Below are 17731 nucleotides of genomic sequence, written 5' to 3' on the forward strand. Positions count from 1 at the left end.
CTTTAAGAAAGGGACAGAGAAATTTAATCCTCTCGCTCTGCACGTTTTTCTCATTCCTCCTTGTCAAGCCAAAATAAACTATAAAATGATAGTAACACAGTACATTGTAATATTCACTTTTTCCACGGTATCATGTCATTGTAAATTACTTATGTGAAATTGTAGTGGCGTGCGACTTTCAAACCGGAGGTCACGGGTTCGAACCCCGGCCTGTGCAAGTGAGTTTTTGTAAGTAGGGACCTTTTTTAGTGGTACTTAAATATAATAACTTTTCGTATTATTGAAATAAAATATTTTATTCAAACAAACTTAATAATATAATAATTAAAACGAATAATATCAATTAGTTTTTAATATTTATTCAATTATTTTAAATTATTTGAGCATGAAACATACTAGATTTATTTTTATCATTACAATAGAAAAAAAGCAAAAAATATATTCTTATAGATATTTTATTTTCAAACAAAAATAAAGCAAAAAGTTACGGTTAGATTCTGATGGCTAAATACCAAACAGCTACCGATACATTTCAATATCTGTCGAAATTTCCTAACCCGCGTTTGTAACTGACAAAGAGTATAGATTTCGACGTAGCATGACGTAGCTAAGCAAACACGCACACATGCGTAACGTATAGGCCTGTAAGAAGGCACCATCATAGGTTTACCTCCGATTCCGTTACTACTCAATGGAGTTACGACTCAACGTTTATTGGATATTAAAATTTTACGTAATTCGGAGCGCTGCGCGAAGTGACATAGGTCTTACCTCTTTGAGGCACGACGGCCATCTAACATTACTGGCATAAAGGATGCATTTATGACTTTGACGCATGACAGAAAGAGAAACCGAACTGCGTAAAATGGGCGTTTGCTGTTGAATTCATAAAATCAAAAATCGATAATAAATCCATCGGTAAAGGATAATAAGTTAATATTTAGTTCTTTGAAAGTTAAGACGAGATGAAAACCTTTGCTGTAAGGTGGGTTGTGCTAGATATGGATGTGTTTTCTAGTTGCACGAAGCTAAAACCGAAAAATGAACACGTAAGTTTGGATTTATTTTCTATCGAGAAAATTTTAAGCATTCGTGTTTCGACTACTACGAAAACTCTTATCATATAGTCAAGAAACATATATCCGAAAATCACTACTGTTTGTTTCCGGGGCTAGCCACTGCCACCTTTCTAAGATCCTGTTATTTTTCGATGCACGGCCTTAATAAAACAAAATTATTCTTTGTTTATGATATAGGAGGCAAACGACCACACGGATCGCCTGATAGTAAGGAATTCCCGTTTACCATGGACACCTACAACACTAGAGGGTTTGCAAAGTTCCTAGTTACATAAGACCAAAATTTCAAAAAACTAGGCGCTTTCCATTCGTTCCAGTCGATAGTTGTTTGTATGTTTTTGCTTTAAGTATTTCAAAATATAAGTTGCCACGATCATACGATCTTTATTTTTCTTGATGGTATGGAAGTCCTTTTTACAGGTCTATGGGCCGCTAGTGGATATCTTTACTCAAAGTTGTATAATAATCATATTTACTGTTTTTGGAAATTATACTTACACCACGAAAGCATTACCCCGTTTATAGATAAAATACGGCCATTTTTTTTTAACCGAAAATATTTTAATTCAAATGATATTTAAAGAATAATATTCGAAAAGAGAAATGATATTATGTCTACTACAATGACGTTCATCATGTCTCAAGAAAATTCGTAACTTATTACTTTAGAGTCCAATGATTGGTAAATTTGGTAATAATCCCAATGCACTAGTTACCTTTGTTACGAGTAGAAAGGGTACCAGGTCTACGGACGATTTAGGCCTACTAAATTGCTGTAAACCTAGCTTGTTAGGCCATGGCCATGATACCTAACAAGGTTAGGCCAAGAAACTAGATTCTAAGCTGATTGAAAGGGTTAATTATCATTGAAATGAATGGAATGGGTTATTAAATATTTAAACCAAAACCGTTAGTTAGTTTTACTGGGCATTCCGCAAGCCGACAATGGTCCTATTCGGCGTGAAATACGAGGTAGCTCTACTCTAGCCACCCCAGTTCCTCCATGAAACCTAGCAGTGTCTTCAGGTTGCTAACTGCCTCCTTCATTGTGCACGGAGTCCCTAGGTATTGGTTCCTGTATACTTCTAACCAAAACCAAAACCGTATTGCGGCCGGAACCAGCCTGAAATGTGCTTATTATTACATTGAGTGCTGGGAACCCGCTTAGCGGGCGCTCTGTTCGTAGTCGCTTTCCTCTACAAAGCGGGAAAATGCTAGAATCGCGTCTAGCATTACGAAAACGTTTGCAGTGAATGCATTATACAGAAGGAGACGTAATTTTCGTTGTTGAAGTAATTCTTTTCTTGCCTAGCCCATGTGTAATGCGTAGCAAAACATAGACAAGGATAGCATACCTCCGCCACATGTAGCGCTACACAGGGATCCCGGGGTAGCGAGCCAGTGGTACCGTGGCCTTGAGCACGAGGACCCGTCACCGCCGCAGACGCCGCACTCGTCGACGCGGCGCGTGCTGCCCACGCGCAGGTCGCAGCCGACGCGCTGTGGACAAGTATGGGAATTAGAACACATAAAACAGAGAAAAGATGTTGTAAACAATCTTAGGCGCTGTCACGCTTAGGTACAATCTGATGCCTTCTTAAAAAAACCGGACAAGTGCGAGTCGGACTCGTCCACCGAGGGTGCCGTATTTTTTTAGTATTTATTGTTATAGCGGCAACAGAAATACATCATCTGTGAAAATTTGAACTGTCAACAGCCTGGTGACAGACAGACAGATGGACGGACAGACAGACGGACAGGGGAGTCTTAGTAATATGGTCCCGTTTTTAGCCTTTACGTCTTGATCCCTAACAAAAAATAACATTTTTGGTAAATAGAAACTTATGTGGAACTTCTGTATAATTATTAAGTCTATGACAAAGTGCACCCACACATAGGAAGCGGATATTTGGACACATTAGGTACTATTTCACCTCACTGAGTCGTCGCATGAATATGCTATAAGCAATCCTGCGGTATCACAGCTTGTTACGACAGAGAGTGCTTTTAATGATAGCGTAAAATGTGGCAACTTTACTCCCCAATGGGTTTTTGTGCTTAAATAGTTTTTACAGTACATTTATGGGGCTACTTTTCCGCACTAGTGCGTAAAATAGCACTTTTCGTACGTATGTCGACACTTTAAAGTGCCATATGTACTGTAAAACGTTGTTCGATACACGTGCGAATAAGTAATTCGCAACTCGTGTCGATTTAAAACACTCCCTTCGGTCGTGTTTTAATTTATCGCCACTCGTTTCGAATTTCCTCTTTTTCGCACTTGTATCGAAAATAACTATTATGCATGAAAACAACATCACAACATCATTTAGGTGTGACAACATGATCGCTTTACATTAAATCGGCATAATATATAGTATATTAACATACTTACTCGTACCACAATATAGTTAATAAAATAACTTAATTTTAGGCTCCCATTAGCCATGGTAATACACCAGGACAAATGGAAATTATAGGAAGAAGAAATTAAATTTCGTCTTTTGGAGCTAATTTTAAGCAAAGTAGGCACAATTTCCTTTTTTTATGATATAAGAGGCAGATAAGCAGACAAATCGCCTTGTGGTAAGCAATTACCGCCTATGGACACCTGTAACACCGGCCCCTATTTCACCAAGCTGACAGGTACGACAATTGTCAAAAAAATGACAGACCTTTGTTTCACCACGCCGACATTTGTCAGTGACATATGTCGAGTGACAATTGTCAAGTGACAGGTGACAGATGACAATTTCGTAAATTGTTTTGTATAGAACTTCATATAAACATGACAGGTAGTTTAGTACAATTGTCCATCTTAAATTTAATGACAATTATTTTGTGAAACAAGGGTAATGTAAACAAGGGTGTTCAAAATCCAAAAGCGCGCCGTTCGAATAATTGCTAACAAACCGCACGATCATCCCGCTCGGGGCCTACCTATTCAAAGAGCTCAAAATACTCACCCTACCTAGCGTATTCATTCTCGAAGCCTGCCTGCACGTCCGGTACAACCTCGGGTCGTACCCGACTCGCGCGCAACACCATGCCCCCGGCAGGAGCACGCGCGGCCAGCACCTTCTAGTCGTGCCGTCGCGGAGGCTAGCTAAGGTTCGAGGAACACTCGGTGTACTGGGGCCTAAAATGTACAACTGTCTTCCAGCTGACATACTAAACGCGCCCAGCGATGCAGTTTTTAAAAACAAGGTTAAGAATCTGTTACTAGATAAGGCTTGTTACACAATTGACGAATACTTTGAAATGATATCATTGGCCCACTCATAAATATTGTAATACTTAGTCAATGTTAAACTGGCAATCACTGTGCAAATATCTTAAAATTAAACTTAAACTAATAACTAACTGTGTGTTAAAAAAGATATATGAATTAAAAATGTGACATATCTAGTTATAATATATTTTTATGCCTGACATGTAAAATTCTGTTATACTTTTACCAATAAAATTCTGATTCTGATTCTGATTCTGAATGTTTACTAGTCGACATATTTGTCAATTCTTCACAAGAGATCGTTAATTGCTTTCGATGTGCCGTGTTGTCATCACTAACATGATATTGATTGAGATCCCATCTGTGTCCCGACTCCATTTAATGCAGCGTATACCTACATTATATGATGAGAGAAACCTTGGATAAGTGGACAAGAGACCTTGTAGAGTGGTGCCCTAGATATAATAAAAGAAAGAGTGGCCCACAAAAGTTTAGATGGTCGAATGATTTAACAAGAATAGGAGGTAAATGGATGCAAACAGCAAAAGAAAGAAACAAATGGAAAGCTATGGAGGAGGCCTACGTCAAAGGACGAGTTGAAGCTAAAGTTGATAAATCAAATTAATATATGTTATGTACCAGCTTCAATAATAAAGGCTAATTATAATTACAATACCTACATTATTTGTTGACAAGGCGTCAAAGCATTATTTTTTTGTTCATTTTAAGTATTTTTTTCTGCAAATGCAAAGTCAGTGACGTCAAAGTAGGAATCTATTCGTACTTTATATATTCCCTTGTATAAGAATATCACCACTATTGCTTTCGCGGAGATTCATTTTCTAACTAACCAAAACCCTAACTTTACTGTTAGTGCCCAACTTCGCCCAAGTAAATTATTAAAAAAACAATAAGATAAGATAAGATAAGATAGTTTATTCCATAACAATTTTACAATCATGTCGGAAATTTAACTTACAATACCTATCGTTTTTTAGTTTATTATTAGTTTTATGATTATGTTTTTTTATTATTTATTTATTTATGAAGTGAAGTGTGAACATTATACCTATCTAAACATACCTAATTTCGCTACCGGTCCCCAACTTCGCATTATATTTTTTTTATTATGAAAACTATACTGAGACTTATTCCAAATCCTAAATGTTTAATTACTAAACGCCTTCATAGGCAACAATTACAATTTATAATGGAATTATGATTTAATGCTAGTTAAGAAGAATTTAAAAGCGATTTAAAGCGATTTTTATTTGTACCCTAAAGGCGAATTTAGGGTACACAGTTTTGCGAACGTTTATTTTCAATGAACTGCAACGATGATAACGGGGTTTGATAACAACGAAAACACTACAATTGTCACCCAAGCCTGACACAGCTCCGATCTCATGTCAAGAATTACCGACAAATTGACAAATATGTCGACTTATAAAAACCAAATCATTGTCAATTGCACAATTGTAACTAAATGCCTGTCATGTTTATAAGCACTTCTATACAAAAACAGTTTACGAAGTTGTCACTTGTCACCTGTCACTTGACAATTGTCACCCGACATATGTCACTGACAAATGTCGGCGTGGTGAAATTGGGGCCTGTGGTATTTCCTCTGTTTTTTCACAAATTTTTTAAACATATCTAAAGTGTAATTCTATGGAACTTGCTAACTATGTAAACCGCCATATTGAAATTATATCTGAATGATGAATTTACTAGTGACTTTTGTTTATATATTTAGCAAGTTCCATAAATGACACTTTAAGTGTTCCCTCTGTTTCCATAGCACGCCATTCGTCACGTCTCGCGTGATTTAGCGTTAGCTGTTCTGACGCATTCTACATCTCAGTTTGCTCAGACTTGGCTGCGAGTGTTTTATTTATGACGAGCTTTTAGAACTTGTCTCGTTCATTTATCTACGGGAGCGATGTTTATAGTTTAAACTCTGATCTTGTTTCGATATTAAGTTCTGCCTTGATATTAAGTTTCCTAGAGATTTTCTAGTAGGAGGTAGCTGAATTTTGGGACTAATAGGATGGCCCAAATTGACGTTAAAACATATTTTTTCTGCGGCATATTGCTGATAATTTTAACAAAGGTCACAGCGTATGTGCATCGAAGTTAAAGGAGAATATTTCAAAGATAATGCGATTGTTTTTAGTTTTAATTGATTGTAGTTTTTGGCTTTATTTTATAAGCGCTGGGAGCCTAGCGGTAAGAGGGTGCGACTTTCAATCCAGAGGTCGCGGGTTCAAACCCCGGCAGGTATCAATGAGTTTTCCGGAACATAAATGTACCTACGAAATTATTTTTGTATGATTTTTTATATACCATTAACCTTTTGTATAATACAATAAAGACTTTATCTCCTACGAAATATCATTTGATATTTACCAGTTGCTTTTCAGTGAAGGAAAACATCGTGAGTAAACCAAACTAATCCCAATGATGCCTAGTTTCCCTCTGGGTTGGAAGGTACGATGGCAACCGCTTTCGTAAAAATTAGTGCCTACGTCAAATCTTGGGATTAGTTGTCAAGCGAACCACAGGCTCCAAAGAGCGGTGACAAAATGCCAAGATAACGCGATGAAGATTCCGTTCATGTATTTATTTAACATAATACGAATCAGCTTCATGCAGCCAAACCTATAATGAGTTTGTACTTAAAGATAATAAACTCTTACCAACTGCCTCAGTTAAATGGTAGATTTAGGTATAAATGGTACGTGGAAGTTTGCCTTTTATATTTACTTTTAAAGATTAATTGTAAAACGTTAGACGAATGAATAAAATTAGGTTCCTTGAAAATATAATAACACTTTCAATTCAGTAGAATTTCGTTTGTACAGACAATGTAAGCTTTAATTAACCTTTCTCAGAAGTATCCAGCCGTAAACAAATTGAATTATGGGCCGGAGAACCCGTCTTATAATAAATATTCATGAAAATACTAGCCTAAGTCGGTGACTTCGTCCGCGTAGAAATCTTTATAACAATAACCTTAGGGGAGATCTGATATTGAAGTAGTAAAAAGCGTATAGATAATCGTATGAATAATGACATAAATAGGTACCAGTGGCGTAGCGTAAACAAATCTAGCCGTGGGCGAAATCGCTTTTGCCTTTTCTTTCACTGTTCCCGAAGGGGCCTCGCGCGAGGCCCTTCTTGTGTCGCGAGGCCGTGGGCGACGGCCCAATTCGCCCACGCCTAGCTACGCTACTGAATACCTACTGATTTTTACCACTTAAATATCAGTTTGAAGGTAAAATATGTATAGAAATATGTATTCATCCTATAAAAATAAGTTTGCTACCTTAAATAGTTAAATGTTACCTTATTCTGGCGTATTTGGGGCATTTAATTTTAACTGTTATCTCATAATATGTGCTGATACTCGATCTTCCGGCAAAATATGTAGTATTTCATATTTAAGCGTCCCGGCGGACGTTTGCTCGCTCTTTATATCATTTTCGCCGATACATTCCCACTGTAAATCATCGTAACAGAGAAGAGTAGTTCACAAAGTTAATTTCTCGATGTCAGCGTATTGCTTTTCGTAACTAGCTTTGGCAACATCGTCATCATCTTCTTCGCATTGTCTGACTTTTTGCCACGGCTCGTGAAGCGGAGCGTGAATCTCTAGCGACCAAAACGTCGTAAGCGCTGTAAAATTCATGGCGCTTACGCGTTTAGAGCGCTAGATTCACGCTCCGCTTCTATGCTTTGTTGTCAACACAACAACAACTCATGGCGCAGAATACTGGTTCTCTGTATTCTTCTAAAGGGGAAATTCCTCTGAAACCGCACGGACCAATACCAATACCATGGACTATGTTAAAATGTCTTTAGTAATAACCTGATAAAAATGACTAAGGTTTCTTTCCCCACAGGATCAAGTGAGTGGTTTTGTGACTTCGGGTCTAATGTATGCAGGATTCCGGCAGTCGATCGAGAAATAATGTTCTGAGACTGTTTATCTATTCTCAACCGTTTCTTGGGACTACGGACGTGACATACTTAAAAAACTAACACTCAGTGGGTAGGTAGGTACCTACAAACTACATACATAGTAGGTATGTACCTAACCTACTTACCTCGATAAAAATGCAAAAAAAGATTATTTTTTTTAATATTCCTGTGAAATTGACCCTGAGATAAATAGTAAATCTAAAACAGAATTGAAAGATCTATTTCATTTTCAAGGAATAACCAAATTATATCCTTCCCATCTAGTAAACGTTTACAACTCATTTTTAAAAGCAAACATAAAACTGCCTTCCTCATTTAATACTTTGCAGCATCCAAAAAATCAGTTCACCCCACGCCAGTTATAAATTACCCCGATATGTAGCAGTGACACTGCTCATCGTTTATTCACGAGCTCGAATCGAGCCGGTGCCACACAAATGTGGCGAATTTTCCGATTATCATAATAAAGTAGGTTGAACCCGTCCCTTTTACCCCAGAATATAACGCCGTATGAGGGAGTGGATGTGAGTAATCGATCCTGGCTGGTTAAGAGGATTTAAAGTTGAAGATAATTGTCAGCGAAATGTTTGTTTAGGGACTGAAAGGGTTTTTTGGTCGAGCTTTAATGTGATCCAACACGACGGGTGGAGTTTTTTGATACAGATTCGGGTGTGACGTGTTTTTTATGCTTTACATGTTGATGTTTAAGCAGGCGTGGCTCACTCCGCGATTTCGTCGCTTTGCTACAGGTAGCTAAAAGAACATCCGTTCGGCCCCAATTTTGGGGAAAGCCATAAGCCGCGCGTGGCGCTGTCGCCACCTCTGTGCTGATCGTAACAGACGCGTTTTGTTAAAGAGTGAGTCTTCTGTACTTAGTACTATTATTTATTCTGTGGTTTAAGTAAGAAATACTGTAATGTAGGTGTAAATTTGGCTTCATATTGTAAAGAAAGTAGTTTCGGTACTCTGTATTAATGAACTATGAAAATTCTTAGTAAATATGTACTTATAGAAAAGTGAATTGCTTTGCTGTAAAGGTCATAATTTAAGACGATAGATTAAAGTAAAGACGACATTTTTTTACCGAGTAAGGCTTCTGGATGGTAATATAAGATCTGTGTAACTAGTAAGCTTAAAATATCTTTAATTCAATCAGCTGTAAAACTGGGAATACATTAACATTACATATTGCATTTTAATATAGCTTTAGAGTTTTTAGAAGTACAGCTTACACATTTGACTAAAACTACTTTTAGTATAATAAGTCTAGCTTAAGCCCGCAACTATACACTATCGCATTGGGAAACTGTAAAGATAGCTGTAAGATTTATGAAAAAAAAATTCGTCAGCGTGAATTTATCTTGATATTCGTGATTATTGATAAACACTATTTATTATATCCCTCTCGGGGTTTCAATCTAACTCCACACTAAAATTCATCTAAATCGTTTCGGTGGTTTAAGCGTGAAGAGTCAACAGACAGACAGACTGATCTTGATGTAAAAATCATACCATATCTGCCCACAAAAACTCAGATAAAGTGTCACTCTCATCTGTTTTACCTCTCGTCATTTTTGCAAGCCTGACCGTACTCTCCAAAACTCCCATCAAAAGTAACTCACCTAAAACACTAGAGGGCCAGAAGGCCCCGAAAGTGATATAACTCCAGAACGGCTACTACCCCAATTCTTTCAGCATTTTGCATAATTTCATATATTATTTAAGTGGCGACTTCGTACCATCGTTTGCATATTTGCATAATCCGACCCGCCGTGTACTGCCGGAATACTAATTCAGTTTTCAAGTTAGATGGCGCTCTAAAGGATAATAATGACATTGGATGGTGACCTTTTTTGAGGGTCTTTGAGATATGTTAACCTTTCTAAGTATCAGAGAATGTTGCCCACGAGATAGAATTTAATTTATTGAGGGCTGCAAGTATGCATAGATACGTAAGCAAAGCTTCTAATAAATTAGATGCAGAGCGAGTACGCAAAGCAAACATGCAACGACTGAAAACTTGACATGACAAATGCAATTCAGATTTTATAAAAAAAATAGGTTTCAATTTATTGTATAGGTATATGTAATCTGATTGGCTAGGGGTTAATAGATCCTAACCAAGTGACAATGGGACCAACTGTAAGGATATCTTTTCGATAAAAAAGAACCAATGCCTTCAGACATCTTCAGGAAAGATAAACATAAAGATACACATGAGCCAGAAATTCGGGAATATACATAAATTAAACAAAGACTAATGCGAAAACCTCTTCCTTTTTGAAAACCTAGGTATCTTTTTATATTTTGCCCTGAAAATAACTGCACATGAATATGCGCCGTATTCTTTATTAAAGAGTCCATAATTTAAAAACCAGAAAAATTCCTTTTCTCCCAGGTCTATTCAAAAGTCTTCTATAGAAGCCATTCCAATAACTGTTTCCATAAGAATGCTCTTAATACCGACACAGTGGAAAGACCTTTTTAAACAAAGAAAAAAATGCGAATTGAAACCTCGTGACACAATGTCGGAGCCGACCTGACATCATCAGGGAATGGGGACGCGAAATAATAAGGCTTGGGGGTGGAGCAAGGTGAGAGAGAGAGCGTTGCAGAAACATTGCGTTTTTTTAAGCCTTCTTCTTCAAGGGGCCCGTTCCTCAGAAGCTTGTAACTTGTAATACAAGCGGATGTCACTTTTTGACAGCTTTTGTTAGAAAGGAATTCCACTTGTATTACAAGTTACAAGCTTTTGAGAAACGACCCCAGAGCCATCTCTTACTGGAGGTTGGCTATCTCGTGATAGCCAACCTCCAAAGCACCGTAAAGCACTCGTGTGCTATGTGCAAAGTCCGTATAGCACTCGTGTGCTATACGGACTTTAGACAAAGTCGCGCGAAACGAGCGTGTGCTCTGTTTAAACCATGTTCGAAGATTTTTGAGGCATGAGTTACAACTTCCCTAAAGAGGAGGTCTGTATTTAGCCTTATGTCCTTTTTATTAATCCATGTTCATTATACATTTTTAGTTGAGGTTTTTAAACATACTCTAAAAAATCTAACTTATGGTGCCTCCGGCAACAGAGCAGGTGCAAGATGCCATTATTGGTTACGGCCGCAGAAAGAGTAAACATCGTGTTTAAGCGCCGTGCCCAAGGTATCTAAATGCGACAACGTAAAATAGGTATTGTACATAACCGTTCACCACCCTTCTCTTAATCAGTAAACATCTAATATCCCGCTATCTCCTAACTTGCACCACCGTCGCCGGCAGTCGTCGGCGCCAGCCTTTGTCTAGCATGTTTGCTCCCGTTTTTAAAATTAAAACTATGTGGCCCGGAACATGAGCCCCTAGTTATTTGTCGCAACAACCACATTTTTCTAGGAAGAAATTGTTCGACCTTTCAAGTTTTTTTAAGAAACTGATGAAGATATTTCAATCTCGATGTTGGTATCGGAATAATAGAAGAATACCGGCTTTATCTTTTTATCCGAAGATGTCAGTTTGTAATTGACAACCAGCTTTTTAATAACTGGGTACTCGATATCCGATAACGGATATCGTAAGGGTAACATTCCATTTCTGACCGCAGCTGCACTACTGGTACTGAACGCGTCGCCGTCACTGTCAATTTCCATAGTAAAATTAACTAGTGCAGCTGCGGTTGGAAATGGACTGTCACCTTAAACTATCAATAGCCCGACTCCATTGCTGAAGAAAATGTTAAAAACGTCATTTTATCGAGAAATTTTTGACGTTTGCGGTAGTTATGCACTCGGCAGTATTACTTCTGCAGTATTGTTTTTTTTACCTAACATTTTTGACATTTTCGGCAGCAAGTCAGGAGTAATATCGCAGTAATATTGGTGTACCTAGTCCGAATCCCAATGGTACCTTTATTTATGTCATTTGTCTTGTCTGCATCTTCAGGTGGGTGCTGTCTCGCCCATGATGCCGGTTGTCAATATCACTGTGCGAGTTTGACAGCAATATAATTATGCGCGCGCAATAGAGATAGCAACAGGCGGGTCGGTGTACGAAAATCTATCTGGAAAGCGTCTCTTCTTTATGGCACGTTTTTAACCGGTCAACTAATTAATCGAATTTGGGTAGTTTAAAAAAATAGAAACGGGTACTTAAATTAATAATTTGGCAACCAAAACGGAGCCTTAAAATATATCAATATGAGTTGTATTTTAATGTCGTTACAGCTTTTGATTATTTTTAGGCAGGTACCAAGTATTTATTTGGCAACTGAATTATTATATTGGAGACTATTTATGAAGCACATTTTAAAAAGAAAACGGCTATCTATTAATTAAAAAATGAAGTTCTTTTAAAATATTTTGTTTGATCATTACACGGTCAACCTAACACGCTCCTCCTCGCTTCGCTCGTCGTCGCACCTATCTGTTGACTGGCAGAACACAGTGGTAACTATTGAAATTAGTAATAAAAAATTGCATCTAATGGTATAATGGCCATTAGGTGTTTCATGATTAGGAATTTCGACTATAAGTATACTGACCATTGCGTATTGGTAAATTAATTTGAGGTTTTTGTGTCAAAAGTGACCAATATTCATTAAATACTACTTAGCTGAAACGATATGCTTAATAATGATTACTCAGGTGTGAACAACTAGATGACAACCAAATTTTATGATCGCTTTACAATATTAGTTGCCAATTTATTATTTTAGACGCCAACCTATCGCTTCGAGTTCCCTATAAATTTTTTGGGTGGCTTGATTTTGCTGCCAGTTTTTTTAATAATTATGATGCTTATATTTGAGGCTAATATAAATTTTTTGGCGCTAAAATATTAATGCACAGCCAAAATATATTATTATATACCCAATGAAAGTTCTTGTTTAATATTTTAGGTGCCCGGTTAATAATAAGCCCTTCTTTATAATAATTCAACAATCCTAAGACTTAAGAGTCACGCGCTTGTCTTCTCAACTTTATGTTAATTATGGAACTGAACAATAAAAAAAAGATCTGCTTGAAATAATTGCATCGTTGAAACAAAAAGCTCTTTTATTAAGTTTTATCTAAAGAAAGTCGGATCTAATATGCATAAAGAACTGAAGCTTTTCGCTTTCCCCGGGATTTTCTTTTTGGTTCTTTTGTGATTTTATTCACTTTAATAATTATTACGCGCAAGTTTTGCTTTCTTGTTTTTTAACTGCTCAAATGCCGGACAATAAGGGACTTAAATAAGAAATAAAATGTGTCTTTATAATTCCCTTACCCGATTGCATGAGGTGTCTTATTATGCCCTAGTATGGGATATTATCTACATCCTAAGACGTAGTCCTAATACTTGCTGGATTTTAACATTATTACTGTCTTGGGTGAGACTTGAACTCACGGCCTCTGGATCGATACTCCAGCGCTCTGCCATTTGAGCCACCAAGAACATGTCTTGGTTGGGTCATGGATGAGGTGAGTTCAAGTCTCACCCAAGACAGTAATTTGTCCACTTTTAAATTTATTCTAAGCTTAAGCTTAGAATAAATTTAGCATCGTTTGCAGATGTTCTGCTTGTTAAAAATTAAAATTATAGAAAATATTATTTTTACGAGATTTGATGTAAGTATCTTAACCATAGGAATGCCCCTTCGAGCTTCGTTAGATTTTTTTGATTTTATCATAATAGTTATGAGACTTTTAAAATTTACTATAAATTAAAAAAAGAAATATTTTCCTTAATGTCAATATCCAGGGAGAAAAATGAGGACTACGTTTGTATGGAGAAGCGGTAGCCCACTATCCTCTTAACTCATAAGTACCTAGTAGTAGTAGTATTTAGTTTTTGCTTATCAAAATACACATCGAGCTAACTGGGGCCCGTTTCTCTAAATCTTGTAACTTGTAATGCGAGTGGAAGTCCCTTTCTAACAAAAGCTGTCAAAAAGTGACATCCGCTTGTATTACAAGTTACAAGCATTAAAGACGGGCCCCTGGACTACTCGTAGGAAATCCATTATATGCATACGCCGTGCACGGGTTTTTTCAAATTTTAAATTTATAAGTTACCCGAGGCAGAGGCAGACCAAAAATGAGATGGCTAAACGACCTGGACTCATTCTGTGGCGACTGGCGGGAACATGCACAAAGCCGTGACGAGTGGCGAAAGACAGGGGAGGCCTTTGCCCAGCAGTGGGACACAAATTAGGCTATAAAAAAAAAAGTTATTATTCAACTTAATTACCTATATGATGAATTGATGAGCCAATAATCTTAAACAGCTTTAAAATTATAATACCTAATTATAAATTTAATGTACAATTAAAATTTGCTGAAAATTAAAAGCATCCCATTTCAATACAAAATTACAAACTCGTTAACGCTCGTTATACAAACGAAAGCTTAATAACTTTGTTAATATTAAATGAATTTACTAACATGCAAACCGCATTGTCCCAATGTACCTTTATCGGGCCAATCCGAATTACTGTATTGACCGGGATCGGCATAGCTGGTGTTTGTGGAGCTGGACAAACACAATCAAATCCAATTTATTCAGAACCATTGTTTAATTTTGCTGGTGTGCAAAATTTGTATTTTGGTATTGGTGGTGTCATTTATTTTATTTCTCCGTTTTATTCTAATCTAATTGTTCTACGCATAAGTCTGATATGCTCAGGGCTCGGAACCGGTATTTAAATACCGGTTAATATCGTTCCAAAACCGTTATATTAAATCGTTCGTTAAAAAACCGGTTAATAGATGGAACGCGAATTAAAAAATTACGTTCGCGCTCGTCACCGGTAAGAAGAAGGAACGGAATTTTATGGTTCGCAGGGAACGATATAATACCGGTTACTCTTGGCTTTCAGAGACTCTCAGTTAAACTCGTTATCATACGTGAAAGAGATATATAGCAATACTTACTCGTTCTATGTCGCTTCGATATTTTCAATTTAACCGGTAAATTTCCACAAAAACGGAAGGCGAACGAATTTGGTATAAATCAGTGTCACAATAGAACAGTTTTTTAACTGGTAACCGCAAGTGGAAACGAAATCCTTTTCATTTCCGGGTGAATGAACGAAACCGGTTTGAAAAATAAACCGGTTTCCGAGCCCTGGATACGCTACTTTTGACGCTGACGGTACATAAACAAACCAGAAACAAACAGTATTATCCCGGAACTTCCTAACATAACAAACCGTCTTAATGTTTCGTCAAAGCAGAGTTTGTAATTATAATTGAATTTTCTCCACACTCGAGTCATGGCAGTGTATGGTATGGGAACAGTAAGGCAGGCTTACCCATTGAGGGAAAAAAGAGAACAACCATTTGAAGAAAGTCTCTGGTGTGAAAATAACTACTAAACGACGATGAACTAAATAACTGGTAAATAGCAGAACATTTTCTAACAACAAACGTGCACTGCACAGAATCAGTACTGTATGCTCAAGAGCAATGTGTACATTTAATGGAAATTACTATTCTAGTTTAATTATTGGGAAACCCGGCTTTGTACGGCACTAGTAGAATCTTAGACAACGATTCATACGATTCTATGCCTTCATCCTGAACCGTCAGATAAGCATTGGTGCTGATTAAGTCGTAACAAAAATTGCAAGATATAGATGGTCAAACCAATTTGTCAGTAAATAGGAACAAAAAAAACTATACTCATCCTTTTCTTTTGGGTGCTAGTACTAGTGTAAGACAAAGATAGTATGACTCTCTCTGTCTATGTTTGAAATAAGACAGTCCTTTGACACACTAATATGTATCTATGTTTTCCATATTTTAATGTTGGTACTAAATCCTTTAGGTACCTACTTTAGGTATTTGATGTAAAGTCGGGTATGTATTTAAAAGTACCTACATATTTCTTATGGCTTGGAACCGGTTTTCTAATTTGCAAGACGACATGCCAAATTGCAAGCATTTAGGTATAAGATTATTTCTGAACTCACTTATTAACTCAGAAAAAAGTCACTTGGATGCCACAGTCAGGCCTTACTTTACGTAAAAAGGCTTGTGTCGAAAATTAAATTGTAACAAAAACTTATTCCAACGTACTTTGAGAGTTGTTCCACAAATTCCGTTCCATTTCGTTGTTAGACGGTAACTTCGGAATATGCAAATGATCAAGTCACGAGTTGAAAATGTGGAACTCGGGGAAGATCCGTTTGATGCCGGTTTCAAAACAAATGGGCAGGTGGTTTAACAATTCATTTCTTAAAATAAAACATTTTTAACTTTTTTTATGCAATGCATTCTGATCGATCAAAAAATTAAAATCACTCAAATAAAGTCCAAAAGAAGGCAAAATATTTGTATAGGTACGAGGGGCGTTCAAAATATTCTCGGTATTGATATCTTACAACCTCTTCTAAAATTTCTTTCGTTACTGGCCGCTAAGGTTTATTCATTGACATTAAAAAAAAGTATAATTCGAACCGAGATGTTCTTTTGTTTTTCTGCAATTGCTGAACAAACATGAACATCATGTGGGAATTGACAATGTTAACTAAATTAGAACATCGATGCGTGATAAAATTCTTGACAAAACAGGGTAAAAATCAAAAAACCATAAAAGAGGAAATGGATTGTGTTTACCGTGAGTCTGCTCCTTCTTTATCTACCATTCAAAAGTGGTCAAGCGAGTTTAAACGTGGAAGGGAGAGTGTTGAAGACGACCCTAGACCTGGCCGGCCTGTAGTAGCTACTTCACAAGAAAATATTGATAAAGTGGAAAAACTTATATTGGAAGATGGTCGAGTGAAGGTAAAATCTATAGCACAAGTAACCAATCTCTCTATTGGTACCGTACATGATATTATCCATGACCATCTTAATATGTCAAAAGTAAGTGCAAGATGGGTTCCGCGAATGCTGACTCGGCTTCAAAAAGACATGCGTGTAGCTTGTTGTTCCGATTTTATTGACCTGTGCGGTGAAAATCCTGATGAGGTGCTGCAAAGAATAGTTACTGGAGATGAAACCTGGGTTCATCATTATGACCCAGAGAGTAAACAAGAGTCCATGCAGTGGCACATTAAGGGTTCAGCTCATCCCAAGAAGTTCAAGGTCATCCCTTCAGCTGGCAAGGTCATGGCCACGATATTTTGGGATTGTGAAGGAGTATTACTGATCGATTATAAAGAAAAAGGTGTAAATATCACAGGACAGTACTACGCTAACATTCTACGTCAATTAAAGGATGTAATCAAAGAAAAGAGGCGAGGAAAGTTAACCAAAGGTGTTATGCTTCTGCATGACAACGCCCCCGTCCATACTGCTCATATTGCCAAGGCAGCTATTGTTGAATGTGGGTTTGAAACTGTTACTCACCCACCGTATAGTCTGGACTTAGCCCCCAGCGACTTCTTTTTGTTCCCCAATCTTAAAAAGGATCTGCGTGGAAATAAATTTTCCGATGATAAAGCATTGAAGGCGGCAGTGGA

The 17731-nt window shown here is 37.2% G+C and overlaps 1 protein-coding gene across 1 annotated transcript in view; it reads right to left on the bottom strand.

Moving 5' to 3' along the window:
* The window catches only part of LOC134661010 (protein madd-4), a 431812-nt gene that overhangs the window by 68097 nt on the left and 345984 nt on the right, over nt 1-17731 (bottom strand). The window contains exon 8 of the mRNA XM_063516910.1: nt 2435-2579. Within this exon, the coding sequence (XP_063372980.1) occupies nt 2435-2579 (145 nt within the window). The remainder of the gene's footprint in view (nt 1-2434; nt 2580-17731) is intronic.

This window comes from Cydia amplana, chromosome 2 (genome assembly GCF_948474715.1).
Source record: "Cydia amplana chromosome 2, ilCydAmpl1.1, whole genome shotgun sequence".
Taxonomy (NCBI): Eukaryota; Metazoa; Arthropoda; class Insecta; order Lepidoptera; family Tortricidae; genus Cydia; species Cydia amplana.